Consider the following 14,654-nt stretch of genomic DNA (forward strand, 5'->3'; position numbering starts at 1 on the left):
GGTTGCCACTTTGCTTGAACTATATTTTGTCAAGTCTGATTTGTATGTGATATGTCCTTGTGTACGTTGGTCTAGAGTTTATCTTCTGCACTTTGGTTTATTTCCAAACCAAAAAGGATACTCACGGATCAGTGATTACCTTAGTGGGCTTGGTAACCATGTGTTAAAAACATGCATGTCAAACATTTTGTTTGGCTGGTAACGTTGAAATGCGTTTTGGGAGTTTTCCTGCCAAAGCATTTTCATGTAAAATTACATGCAATCATATACTGTAATGATGCTGCTTTAGCCTGTATTATGTTGCCCCAGTCTTGTGTGTACGTCAGAGGAGGCTGGTGGGAGGAGCTACAGGAGGACGGGCTCATTGTAATGACTGGAATGGAATCCGTGGAATGGTATCAAATATCAAACACTTGGAAACAATGTTTTTGACTGCGTTTCATTGGGAACTTTTCTATGAAAGTCCTTCCTGACGCAAATTCTTCCTAGGATGTATAATGATTCGCAGTACTTACATACCTGTGCTTATTATCTCCTGCAGTTCATTGCAGAGAATGTATGTGTGCGGTGGGGTGGGTTGGCATGGGAATGTGTAAGATAATACAGTACCAATCATTATTTTCTAACACTTTGGAGTGAATGTAAAAGATGTCAACCATTATTTGAACAACATCGTGATCTGTGAGTGTCTTTCTCAGTAAAGGAGGACGGGACAGTCCCTATCGCCTTTTGTGAATATATTATAAGCATTTGTTTTTGTATCGCAATAACCCTGTAGAGTCATGTATTACATAATGTATTTAAAAGCATGTATATCAAGCAATTTTTTTCAATAAATGTTTAAAAACATGTATATTAGTACATTGCTGGATCAACAACATTGCAACACTTTGATGTCAGCATGTCATGTGATCTTGTATATCTGCTTCACCTGTACATACATTTGGCAACACACGGTTTTTAATCATGGCTACACCTTGGCCACACTTGAAATCAAACCTGTTTTGAGCAATTTAAAATAAAACAGAGAACATAACATGTACATACAGACAGTATGGACTTCCTGTGCCTTTTCTATCCATGGATGTAAACTATACTAGACAATCCTCAGACGCTTGTATACAACCAAAATATGATTAAAGGATTTGGGGAAGTACTTTGCGGAAATGTTGTCTTTGCGTGAGCTGTTTTGATGCTATGATAGTAATTTTAAGCATATCTGAATTTTTCTAATAGATTCATATTTTTAAGGTCATACACTGGTTCTGCTCTGCAACTGTTTACAGGTGTCTGCGTTTATTGACGTGTACTAAAGTCTTTGTGACGGTGTTCTTCAAATATGTTTGTTCTGTTTCATTTCAGTAACACATTGTTAGATAATACATATGATATTTCATTATTATATACTGTATGTATTATGTCCTAGGCTTCAGGGAAAGTGTTTCCTGTTCTTTGATACTCATGTACTACAGCCAGCCTCTCTCTTTGTCATATGTTATAGGCCCAGGAGCAGATCAACACATACCAGAGTGGCAGTGTGGAGGACCAGAGAGAGAGACCTGACCTTACCATGCTGGCCCAGCATCGCATACATCGGGTGGACTTCCTCTCTGCCATGCTCACCGCCACCCTTCCGCCTCTCCAAACCTCTTTTGAGGTTGGTTCCGGAACCCTTGTTGAGCAGGATCGTGATGGGGATATGAATGGGGCCGGAGTTGGGTACAGCGGTGTCGGGAGCCCCAAAAGCAGTGAGCACAGCCAGGAGGGTGATGATGGAGCGCCCTCTACTCTCCTTGCAGACGAGTCTCCTCTGGACTACCCTCACCGGGTCTCTGCGGGAGTGGGGTTGGGGGGTGATCCGGACCTGGAGCTGGAGGAAGGCTCCAAGACCCTGGTGCTCTTCTCCCCTGGAGACATGAGGAAGTCCCTTGCCGTGGTGGGCGATCTGCCCCCGGACGATACCGGGAGCCACCAGGGGACCCTGGCAGCCGTCACACCCCAGTGTGAGAGAGCCCTGGGAGCTCTGGGAAGCCTGCTGGACGTGTCTGAGCCAGGTACTCTGTCCTCCCAGCTGAAGTCCGAGCCCAAATCGTCTTTGACAGCCGTCACTGCCATCCTGGTCAATATGGCGTCCAATGTGGTTGCTCCCACTAGCACCTCCCCTCCTTTCACCAAAGTGGAGCGAACATTTCTCCACATTGCCGAGACCACCCACCATAATGTGATGAGCTCCTCGGGGACCCTGCAACCCAGGCTGCTGCTCCCCAGGCTGGTTGAGGAGCCCACAGCTGAACAGGAGGACTGCTTGGAGGGAGAGAAAGAGAAGGATGTCTCCAATGGAGAGAAAGAGAAAGGTAGGGAGAGCAGATCCGATGGGGACCTTTCAGAAAACGTTGTTGAGAAGGGGACGGAGAGGGAGTCTGAAGGTGAGGTCCCAAAGACATACAACGTACACAGGAGGGAGAGTGGGTCAGAAGGCGACGTCTATGAGAAAGTCGAGGAAGGGGACGAAGAGAGCAGGTTTGAGGAGAACATTCCAGAGAGCGACGAGGAGGATGAGAAAGATGAGGATGAGGAGAAGAGAGATGGTAGGTCCAAGGAGGACGTTCCAGAGAGAGAAACCCCAGGTTCCCCAGATGGAGACATGGCTAAGGAGGAGGAGGAGGAAGAGGATGTTGCAAAGAAAGAGGATGAGGAGTTAATCCCTCCAGAAAAAGAGAAGGAAGAAGAGACGGAACTTGGGGCGGAGGCTCCGCCAGAGATACAGTCAAACCTCTCCTCTCCCATTCTCTGTCCCTCTGAAGAACCTGAAGCCCAGGATGTCCTGGTCATTTCCACAGAAACCAAGTTATACTCTGAACAAGAGGATACCCCTATTTCCGTTTCCCCTGAGAAGGCGCCTGCCCAAGACGTGATGTTGGCAGAGATGGAGAACCAGGTCCAGCTCAAACAAAACATTGAGGCTTCTCTACAAGAAGAACCTAAGGACTCTGGTGATGCAGAAACATTGGCAGTGCACCAGGTGGAGAGCAAAGAAGTGGCAGAGACTAGCAAACAAACCAGGCCTCGCAAACTGAGCCGAATCCCGGTTCTCTCCCGGTCTGAGGAGGACACTGGCTCGGACCAGGACCAGTCGGCAGCGTCCCAGTCACTCAAGGCTCGTCAGAAGGCCAAGCGACCTCACCTAGCCCGGCTGGTCATGGAAAGGACACAAGGTCGTATGCTAAGACTGGCTTCTGTTTCTTCAGCTTCGTCTGCGGATGATGGCTGTAAAGCAGCAGCAGAGACTCAGTCGGAGGAAGACACCCATGATGAGGACGACTCTCTGCCCAGGAAGGAGAGGGGTGTTGGGGGGGAAAGGGAGAGGCGTGGGGGGCGTCAAAGAAGCAGGATACCCCGTCCTGTCACGCCTGTTAAGCTGCAGGGTCCCTCTGTTACAGCATCTGATGCCATCTCCCAAACTGGCACCAATGCTAGTGTCCACAAGCCACAACTTTCAACTGTATATACTAGGTGGGTTCAATTATAACATATCTGACAGGAAACACATGCTCTTATCAATTCTCAATCTATAGGGGCTCAAGCAAAGGCTGCCTTCTGTCGACTGTGTTGTTCACCCTGTCCTTTGAATATTATTCTGAATGGATAATAATATTCATATTATTTGAAAGACTCCATATTATAAACTCAAAGCATCATTCTAGAACAGAATTGAGGATTCAAAGCATCATTCTAGATCTCTGACTATTTCTGTGTTGTGTCTCTGTCTTTCAGGCATCAATCTCACAAACCCAGGACCCCAAGCATGAATGTTCCACTGCACCAGAGGTCCCAGACTCTGCAATCCCGACCTGGACCCGGGGCTGACTCCTCCCTATTCTCCACCTCCCGAACCCCCCTGCGTGGGGTCATCTTCCGAGCCCCTCATTCTGCATTCCCCTCCCCCCGTAGCCTCAGCACCTCCCCCCGCAGCTACTCCACCTCCCGGACCGACAGCCCCTCCCCTCAGCGCCCACGGCGGGGGGCTGCAGTCACAGAGGTCCGTAGACAGCTCATATCTGTGCGGGCGCAGACTGCACTTCCGCTAAAACCCAGACCGCCTCAGACCGAGGACTCCTCCGCCACTGGGATGCCCAGAAGGCAAGGCAAATTTTACCCATCGTCATCTACATCCACACCCACTAAGGGGAAGTCAGATGCTTCTGAGAGCAAGACAGCCACCAGATAATATAGGCTAGCCCAGGGCAATCTATCTTATCAGTCTATCCAAACTGCACTTCACACACCCCTTTATCTACTGTATGTCAGAGTAACTCCACAACCACAAATGTGTTTGTCGCAAATTGTGCAAAAACGCTTTGTTTTAACTCTCAGCTTAAGAATACAAAGAGGGGTCTGCTTCAAATTACAATTAAGCCCAAGAACAAAACAAGTAATAGGGAGCACTAGGCAGCGGTGTGACCCCCAATGCCGCACAGACTGGGGAAGTGGGTGTTACTAATCTCCTTCTGCAGCTGAGGCCTCCCTGCTCCAGTCTAGGAACATGTTCCTTAGCAGGGTTCGAATTACACATTGACTCTTGACGGCTCTGCACGACAATGGTGCCCAACGTCCATGTCGTTGACAAATGTGGGGTCCCTGATTTGTTATGGGGGGTCCCCCCTGTAATTAAATCCTGATCCTGGAGGAATCTAATGGAGTCTGACTCAGTACAGCAGCCCTCAAAAGCCTTAATAAGACCTGTTCTAAGACCTGTTCTTATCTGCTCCTGCCATCACAAACGCTTCCAGGGACAAAACAAGAACTGTAACAGGAGAGCAGCAGCCTCATCTGATCTTACTGACTAGTTTGCTTAAAGAAGTGCTTTAAATTAGAATGATCATGTGTGATATGAACATAATATATAGCTAAATTATAGGATTCACTTTATATAGGTCAGACCTCAGAAGTAATTTAGGTGGCACTTCATTTGACGCTCCTTCTTATGAAGGGTTATCAACTGTTGTATTGCTTTACAAGCATTCATAGCACCTTAAAGATTAAGTCAAATAAACTGTACAATAAAGCAATAAGGTGCCAGAGACTGTTATATATCATTAATATCTCTCTCATGCCTTATTACCTGTATTGTAAAGTTTCACAATGCTCAATGACTGCATCTATGAGCTGCATTCATGTTTTTACAGCGTTATAACACATAAGGGGGATCAAGTAAAGTTTTACCTTCATGTACATAAGAGTCAGATCTGAAATGGTGTTTGATTATAGAAAGGCAATATGCAGTTTACACTTGGCGTTATTATTTCTCTCTCACACCCAATCAGGGACTATCACAGCTGGTAAGTCTGCATTTGGAGTGAAAAAGTGTGCCGTATCTATGATAACTATTATAGAGTATTTATTATACAGTCTTATTAAGCCCTACAAATGCATCTATAAAGTGCTATGAATGTGCTTATTAGACAATATAACACTTCACGAGGAACTGCTTCAAGTGTTACTAAATGTTCCCTACAGTAGACCTATATCGCCATTTGAAATAACGGTAATACTACATTAAGTAAAGTATTACAGAAATAAGTGTCATTATTACTCTTTCTTTGTTCATTGAGATAGAACAGGATTTTGGGGGGAATCGAAATGAATGCGCTTTGCAAGATAAAGTCGATGTATTTACATGTGGCTTTGTAATGGCCCGCATGTGTTCTTGTCTACCTCGGGAGATGGTTTCACCCAGATATGATCACAAGGGGTTTTTCTTTAGGGGAATTCACTGGATGTACCCAGAGATTAACATTACGTCCCAATGGTACCTTATTCCCTATATAGTGCACTATTTTTGACCCGGGCCCATAGGGCTCTGTTTAAAAGTACTGCACTAAATAGGGAGTTGAGTGCTATTTGGGGCGCATATTAAATCAGAAACAAATTTGAAGATAGATACTGTGGAATGTGTCCAAATGAAGATGATTTCTGTTAATGATGTATTACAGCTAATACGCATGAATAGGGGGTGCTACCTATACAGTTTCACAGAATCTGTGCTTCAGGTGTAAAATCATCCGTCAATCATTCACATTTCAGAGATTTAGCTAATTTCTTGTTTTTTTTCCAGTTACAAAGAACTATTATTCTGAACATATGTGTCCCCTTACTACATGCTGCATATTAAAAACGTCACTGTAGAATATTATTTATTTTGCACTTTAAGTGTCACTGTTTATTTGTCTTTTCTCATTGTTAGTCTGCACTTCACATAAAACGTGTTACCATTTAACTTATGGAAATCATAATTTCTCTCAACAAATGACAAGGATAATGCAACTTACAATATAGCGATACATCTACAATAGTACAATGCAACGTTTTAAAATTAATTTATTTTGCTTCGTACAATACCCCAGCAACTTTCTGACATCACCCCAAAATGTCTTGAGCAATTTAGTAAGACATGCAATCAGGTAGAGCTGCTATGTGATGTGTCAATCATTCACAGTTTAATAAGAATCCATTTCATTGGCTCACACCAATAAAAGTTTGCTTTTAATTGGTCCGTCTGTAGTGTGCACCAATCAGCACTTCTAAGAAATTTGCCATGCATTTACCATGCCTTGCCATTGAAATATACTGGTGTTCCATAATAATTTACCCATAGTGTATTGTACATAATATAGTTACTTCTTGAGACAAAAAGTTGTCTTTATTTTTGTTTGATAAATCAAGTATTTAGAAAAAAATTGTAATTGCATTTGTTTCATTTACTTTCATTTTCAGAAGTGTCAAATTGTTGGATGAGACCTCAAGCTTTAACAATACTGATTCATTCAAACTAACAAGTCAAAATGTGTTTAACATTTGTGTGGTGTTAAATATACAGCATTTGTTTAGTTTGACATTATTCAAAATAATGTTTGGTGAGAGAGAGAACTTATGGAAAGTTATCAGAACAAATACATGCAGCAATGACAAACTACAACATTCATAATTAAATATGGTATGTAAATTGAAGTGCAACGAAATGCTAACCAATCAAGGGTATTACGGACTACATGTACCTACATTTTAAAGAACATCAAGATTAAGTATCCAATGTAAACAGTGAACTATTGTACATGTACATGTACTTAATCTTTAACTTTGATTAAAGATCTATCTAAAAACAAAAGTAATGAATCGATGAATACATAAAATGATGGTAGGAAGAGGGAGAAATTATATTATTCTGTTATGGGTACATTCAAGACGTTTTCTGTCCTCAATCCACGTTTACTTAGCTGGACTATTGATCTTCCCAATCTAGGACGGATTTTGCATGAATGTGTTTCATGAATTAAATCATTATCAAATAAACTGCTTATTATATGAACTAGCTTGCTGACAAGTTATCCATTTCATCAATGATGACCGAAAATAAAGACCTGCTTCGTTCATGTTGGTATTGACCATTGTCTTGGTTTGAATCGATTGCCTTGTTTAGCTCACCAACATGGATACCCTCCATGTAGATGTTTTGCATTATGGTGGCATATTCATTTCATATTGGTTTTCCAAACTGGTATTACACCTTTTATATATGTAACATGCACAACATTCTAACAATTGTTGCAGTGAAATCAAACAAATGGCTAATATTCTATGTTTAGATGTTCTATGATTTTATTAACATGAAAAGGAAAGAGTGCCACCTATTGAAAAAGATGCACCTTTGCTTTTGTTCTGTTCACATCATAGTCAAGTACAGTGACGTCTAATATTATTGGCACCCTTGATAAAAATGAGCTAAAAAGACTGTATTAAATAAATAATACAAATACTGAGCTATATTGTAAACAAAAAAAATTGGGAAATTATCTTATTTTATACTAACACAGTTGCTCAGAGACAGACATTTTCTTTAACAAGTAATTTAAAAAATGGTTAAAAAAAAAGATATGGCATAAAATGATTGGCACTCCTGTTTTCAATACTCTGCCACCCTCCCCTTGCGAGGATAACGGCACTGAGCCTTTTTCTAAAATATTTTATGAGATTAGATAACACATTGGGAAGGATATTAGACCATTCCTCCACACAGAATCTTTCCAGATCCTTGATATCCTTCATCTGCGCTTATGGACTCCACTCATCAATTCAAACCACAGGTTTTCAATGGGGTTCAAATCCGGAGACTGAGATGGCCATTGCAAAATTGTGATTTTGTGGTCAATTAACCATTTCTTTGTGGATTTTGATGTGTGCTATGGGTTATTGAGTCAACCAGGTTTTTGTCTAAAATGTCCGGGTACTTGGTAATTGAAGTTCATGATGCCGTTGCTCTTTAAACCTGTTAAACACTGAGTGGTTGTTTTGGACCAGTGAGTTTGGGGGATATATCATTTGAAAGCTAAAGTCCTTGTCTTTTTGAAAATTGAACTTAGGTCTTACTGCTGGCAATGTCATAAGAATCTTCCCCCACCTCCCCCCTCCTCATGAAGGCCATAAATCATGTGCTATGGTCATATTCATAGTATATGCAATGTAGGTCAAGTCACCAAAAGTGCAAACATTTAGTATGCTTGGAAAGGGTATATCCTGATGGTCATTGTAAAGCGATGCATTTCCTTCTCCATCCACATTACTTTGTGTGCATACTCCACATGCGCCGTTGTTCTAGCACATTGTTTACAATAGGAAAAGTAAATAGGAAAATAAGTTTGACGTGTCCTCACCTGTCTGTGTCTTCTTTTTTTCAACAAACTCCAAAAATTAAAAGCCCTGATGACTAAGGTCATTTTAAGATATCAGGCTTGAAAATCCATTCGGCCATTTTGGCACAGTCACTCAAATCAAATCAAATGTTATTGGTCACATACACATGGTTAGCAGATGTTAATGCGAGTGTAGCGAAATGCTTGTGCTTCTAGATCCGACCAAGCAGTAAAATCTAACAAGTAATCTAACAATTTCACAACAACTACCTTATACACACAAGTGTAAAGGAATTAATAAGAATATGTACATATAAATATATGAATGAGCGATGGCCGTGCTGCATAGGCAAGAAGCAGTAGATGGTATAGAGTACAGTATATACAGTTGAAGTCGGAAGTTTACATACACATAGGTTGGAGTCATTAAAACTCGTTTTTCAACTACTCCACAAATGTCTTGTTAACAAACTATAGTTTTGGAAAGTTGGTTAGGACATCTACTTTGTGCATGACACAAGTAATTTTTCCAACAATTGTTTACACACAGATTATTTCACTTATCACAATTCTGTATCACACTGTATCACAATTCCAGTGGGTCAGAAGTTTACATACACTAAGTTGACTGTGCCTTTAAACAGCTTGGAAAATTCCAGAAAAGGATGTCATGGCTTTAGAAGCTTCTGATATGCTAATTGACATAATTTGAGTCAATTGGGGGTGTACCTGTGGCTGTATTTCAAGGCCAACCTTCAAACTCAGTGCCTCTTTGCTTGACATCATGGGAAAATCAAAAGAAATCAATCAAGATGAAATGAAACAAAAATAGAACTGTTTGGCCATAATGACCATTGTTACGTTTGGAGGAAAAAGGGGAATGCTTGCAAGCCAGAGAACACCATCCCAACCGTGAAGCACAGGGTTGGCAGCATCATGTGGTGGGGGTGCTTTGCTGCAGGAGGGACTAGTGCACTTCACAAAATAGATGGCATCATGAGGGAGGAAAATTATGTGGATATATTAAAGCTTGGTCGCAAATGGGTCTTCCAAATGGACAATTACCCCAAGCATACTTCCAAAGTTGTGGCAAAATGGCTTAAGGACAACAAAGTCAAGGTATTGGAGTGGCCATCACAAAGCCCTGACCTCAATCCCATAGAAAATTTGTGGGCAGAACTGAAAAAGTGTGTGCGAGCAAGGAGATCTACAAACTTGGCTCAGTTACACCAGCTCTGTCAGGAGGAATGGGCCAAAATTCACCCAACTTATTGTGGGAAGCTTGTGGAAGACTACCCGAAACGTTTGACCCAAGTTAAACAATTCAAAATCAATGCTACCAAATACTAATTGTGTGTATGTAAACTTCTGACCCACAGGGAATGCGATGAAAGAAATAAAAGCTGAAATAAATCATTCTCTCTACTATTATTCTGACATTTCACATTCTTAAAATAAAGTGGTGATCCTAACTGACCTAAAACAAGGAATTTTTTACGAGGATTAAATGTCAGTAATTGTGAAAAACTGAATTTAAATGTATTTGGCTAAGGTGTATGTAAACTTCCGACTTCAACTGTACACATGAGATGAGTAATGTAGGGTATGTAAACATTATATAAAGTGGCATTGTTTAAAATGACTAGTGATACATTTATTTCAACAAATGTTTTTATTATTAAAGTGGCTAAAGATTTGAGTCAGTATGTTGGCAGCAGCCACTCAATGTTAGTGATGGCTGTTTAACAGTCTGATGGCCTTGAGATAGAAGCTGTTTTTCAGTCTCTCTCTCCCAGCTTTGATGCACTTGTACTGACCTCACCTTCTGGATGATAGCGGGGTGAACAGGCAGTGGCTCGGATGGTTGTTGTCCTTGATGATCTTTTTGGCCTTCCTGTGACATCGGGTGGTGTAGGTGTCCTGGAGGGCAGGTAGTTTGTCCCCGGTGATGCATTGTGCAGACCTCACTACCATCTGGAGAGCCTTACGGTTGTGGGTCGGAGCAGTTGCCGTACCAGGCGGTGATACAGCCCGACAGGATGCTCTCAATTGTGCATCTGTAAACATTTGTGAGTGTTTTCGGTGACAAGACAAATTTCTTCAGCCTCCTGAGGTTGACGAGGCGCTGCTGCGCCTTCTTCACCACGCTGTCTGTGTAGGTGGACCATTTCAGTTTGTCCTTGATGTGTACGCCGAGGAACTTAAAACTTTCTACCTTCTCCACTACTGTCCCGTCGATGTAGTGTCCACGATCATCTCCTTTTTTTGTTGACGTTGAGTGTGAGGTTCTTTTCCTGACACCACACTCACCTCCTCCCTGTAGGCCGCCTCATTGTTGTTGGTAATCAAGTCTACCACTGTAGTGTCGTCTGCAAACTTGATGATTGAGTTGGAGGCGTGCATGGCCTCGCAGTCATGGGTGAACAGGGAGTACAGGAAAGGGCTGATAACGCACCCTTGTGGGGCCCCAGTGTAGGGGATCAGCGGGGTGGAGATGTTGTTTCCTACCCCCACCACCTGGGGGCGGCCTGTCAGAAAGTCCACGATCCAGTTGCACAGGGCGTGGTCAAGACCCGGGGTCTGAAGCATAATGACGAGTTTGGAGGGTACTATGGTGTTAAATTCTGACCTGTTGTTTGCCTGCCCCCTGTTTTGTAAATAAACTTCTGTAACTCGAACTGTCTGCATCTGGGTCTTATCCTGAGTTCTGATATCGAGTGCTGATCATTGTAGTGTATACTTACCCCTGGGCTCCATGGTGTGTGTTGTTACCTCTGGTGCCCAGAAAAATCAAGGCCTTTATACAATTTTGAAAACATTATAATACATTCACAACAGAATATCTACAACACAAAATCCACGTGTATGTGTGTGCATAGTGTGTATGTTATCGTGTGTTTGTACGCATGTGTATGTTTGTGTTGCTTCACAGTCCCCGCTGTTCCATGAGGTGTATTTTTATCTTTTTTTATTGAATTTTACTGCTTGCATGAGGTACTTGATGTGGAATAGAGTTCCATGTAGTCATGGCTTTAAGTAGTACTGTGCGCCTCCCATAGTCTGTTCTGGACATGTGGACTATGAAGAGAACTCTGGTGGCATGGTATGCATGGGTGTCTGGGCTGTGTGCCAGTAGTTCAAACAGACAGCTTGGTGCATAGTAACAATGGACAGTGATACTCCCTTCTTCTACTCCAGTCACCTCATTTTGGTCCACATGGAGTTTTGGAGTACCTGAACACAGAGGTATAGACAAAAAGGAGGTCAGGAGCAGGCCTCTATTAGTTCTGAGTGATCAAGTGTGTTTTTGGTAACAACCGACCACTTCCAAAATGGATAGAGAACATAAAGTACAGTATACCAACATTCCTCAGGTCAACGACTTGAACAATAACAGGCTATTGCTGATTGCGTCATCATTACTGAGAACTACCTATTCTGCTTTACTGAGTTGTAAGGAATCTTACCTGGAGTGACAGGTCGAACCATCCTGTCCAGACAACTGATCATAACGATATGGGATGATGGTGGACCACCCTGTCTTCACATACACAGACTCAGCACCTGAAGATAAAACAGCAGAAAAACACATTAAGATTGGATTCAAGCCCATTCGCACACAGCAGAAAAGTCCCATGACATCTGCACCATAGGAAACATTGCTAATAGAGGTATTGTTATTGATAAGACAATGTTTGCTGGTCCATCTGGTGATCCTGTCTTCAGCGTTTCAGCATGTACCCTGTCCCTGACGTCACAGAGCAGTGCAATGAACCATGAGACTTCATCACTTCATAGAAACATATCACCCTTTTCCAGAGTCTGAAAATATGAGGAGGTAGGGGGAGAGAGAGAGGGACAGGGAGAGATGGGGATCCATGTGTGGGTATGAGTGTAAATATGTCAAGGACCAAGACACCAAAGATAATGACTGTCCTTCGCATTGCTGGCTGCCTATTATCTACTTAGACATCACTGTTTCTATGTCTCTCACTGCTGCTGTTAGTGAACACATGCCTCCTTCAGTGTTAGACATTGACTATTTACATATATGGACTTGTTTAATCCAAGGCTCTCAGTCACTGATGTGCTTCTCCCCTCTGCTGGATCATAGTAAGCATTACACAAAGATAAATAGCTGCAGAGGTGCCAAATGTGATAGCTGGGTCCATTCTGCACGGACACACGAGGAGGCATAAAAGCCCATGTAGACATAACAGTTAAGGCTAAGAATCAAAATATGCCCACCACAGAAAAGTCACCATGAAAAAAAAAAAAAAATGATATCTAAACTTTATTCAAAAAGACAATGTTCACTTTGAGAGATGAAACATGTATTTTTTTATGTTATCTCTCTCAGAACTGAAACATTTTCTTCCACACGTGACATTTGAACCGTTCAGCTGAACCATATATGCCTTTTTCATTTTCAGGTGTTTCTTGATTTTGTATATTATTATAAGTTCACTGTGATGTCCAGAGTTCTCAACTGACATGTGAATGTATTGTTCATGTTGTCCATGTATAGTCTACGTGTAATTTCAGGACTGAGTGGTCATATCAGCTATGAACCCATGAACATAATCAACTGAGCATGTTTCAAACTATCGTTCTACAACAAAGAGGTGCTAAAGTCCAATGAAAATCCTTATTCAAATGAAAGGTGCTTCGTAAAGAACAGGTGTAGGTTAACAGTGAAATGCTTACCGTAAATTCCGGACTATAAGCCTCAACTTTTTTCTCAGCTTTGAACCTCGCGGCTTAAACAATGACGCGGCTAATATATCGTTTTTTCCTACTTTCAATGGGTTTTTAAAAAAAAAAACACATTCTGTGACGTGCTCTGTTTTTTGGCGGCATGAAGCTTTCATTAGACCAATGAAATTGCCGAACGGGTTAAGGTCAAACAACTTTTTTGTTTACTGTTTAAACTTCCCATCATTCTGATTACGGTAGTCATTTTGTCACCCTCATCAAAGACACGGAGAAATGCATATGATGCAGCTTTCAAGTTGAAGGTGATTGATCTGGCTGTTGGAAAAGGAAATAGAGCTGCTGCACGGGAGCTTGGTCTTAATGAGTCGATGATAAGACGTTGGAAACAGCAGCATGAGGAATTGACTCATTGAATTGACAAAAAGACAACTAAAGCTTACTGCTAATTTTTTATTTTTTGTTACAAGCCGTGTTTCGTTAAAGCCTATTTATTTTTGTTACAAGCCGTGTTTCGTTAAAGCCAATTTATTTTTGTTACAAGCCGTGTTTCGTTAAAGCCTGTGTAAAGTTCATTTGTTTCAATGTACCGGTAGGCACCTGCGGCTTATAGACATGTGCGGCTTATTTATGTTCAAAATATTTTAAAAAAAATGTAATTCAGTGGGTGCGGCTTATATTCAGGAGTGCTTAATAGTCCGGAAATTACAGTACTTACTTCCCAACAATGCAGAGAGAAATACAATAGAGAAATAATACAAAAGTAAAACACATAATAATAAATACACAATGAGTAACAATAGCTTGGCTATACACGAGGTACCAGTACCGAGTCGCTGTGCAGGGGTACAAGGTCATTGAGTGACAGATAATAAACAGTAGCAGCAGCAAATGTGATGAGACAAAAAAAGTTAATGCAAAAGGGTCAATGCAGGTAGTTAAATAGTTCACCAAATAACTCCTCGAACGAACAAACTATTTAGGAGGCTTGGGGGTAGAAGCTGTTCAGGGTCCTGTTGGTTCCAGACTTGGTGCATTGATACCTCTAGCCTTGCGGTAGCAGCGAGAACTGTCTATGACTTGGGTGACTGGAGACTTCAACAATTAGGGCCTTCCTCTGACACCGCCTGATATAGAGGTCCTGGATGGCAGGGAGCTCGTCCCCAGTGACGTACTGGGCTGTACGCACTACCCTCTGTAGCGCCATGCGGTCGGATGCCAAGCAGTTGCCATACCAAGCGGTGAGGCAGCCAG

At 42.0% G+C, this 14,654-nt stretch overlaps 1 protein-coding gene across 4 annotated transcripts in view; it reads left to right on the plus strand.

Annotated features, from left to right (window-relative positions):
• The window catches only part of LOC115153338 (tau-tubulin kinase 1), a 39,795-nt gene extending 32,365 nt beyond the window's left edge, over positions 1–7,430 (plus strand). For all 4 annotated transcript variants that reach the window (XM_029698677.1, XM_029698680.1, XM_029698679.1 and 1 more), the window contains 2 exons: positions 1,502–3,513; positions 3,775–7,430. In XM_029698677.1, the coding sequence (XP_029554537.1) occupies positions 1,502–3,513; positions 3,775–4,228 (2,466 nt within the window). In that variant the 3' untranslated portion in view covers positions 4,229–7,430. The remainder of the gene's footprint in view (positions 1–1,501; positions 3,514–3,774) is intronic.
• Positions 7,431–14,654: the final 7,224 nt, after the last annotated feature.

Source organism: Salmo trutta, chromosome 18, assembly GCF_901001165.1.
Source record: "Salmo trutta chromosome 18, fSalTru1.1, whole genome shotgun sequence".
Classification (NCBI taxonomy): Eukaryota; Metazoa; Chordata; class Actinopteri; order Salmoniformes; family Salmonidae; genus Salmo; species Salmo trutta.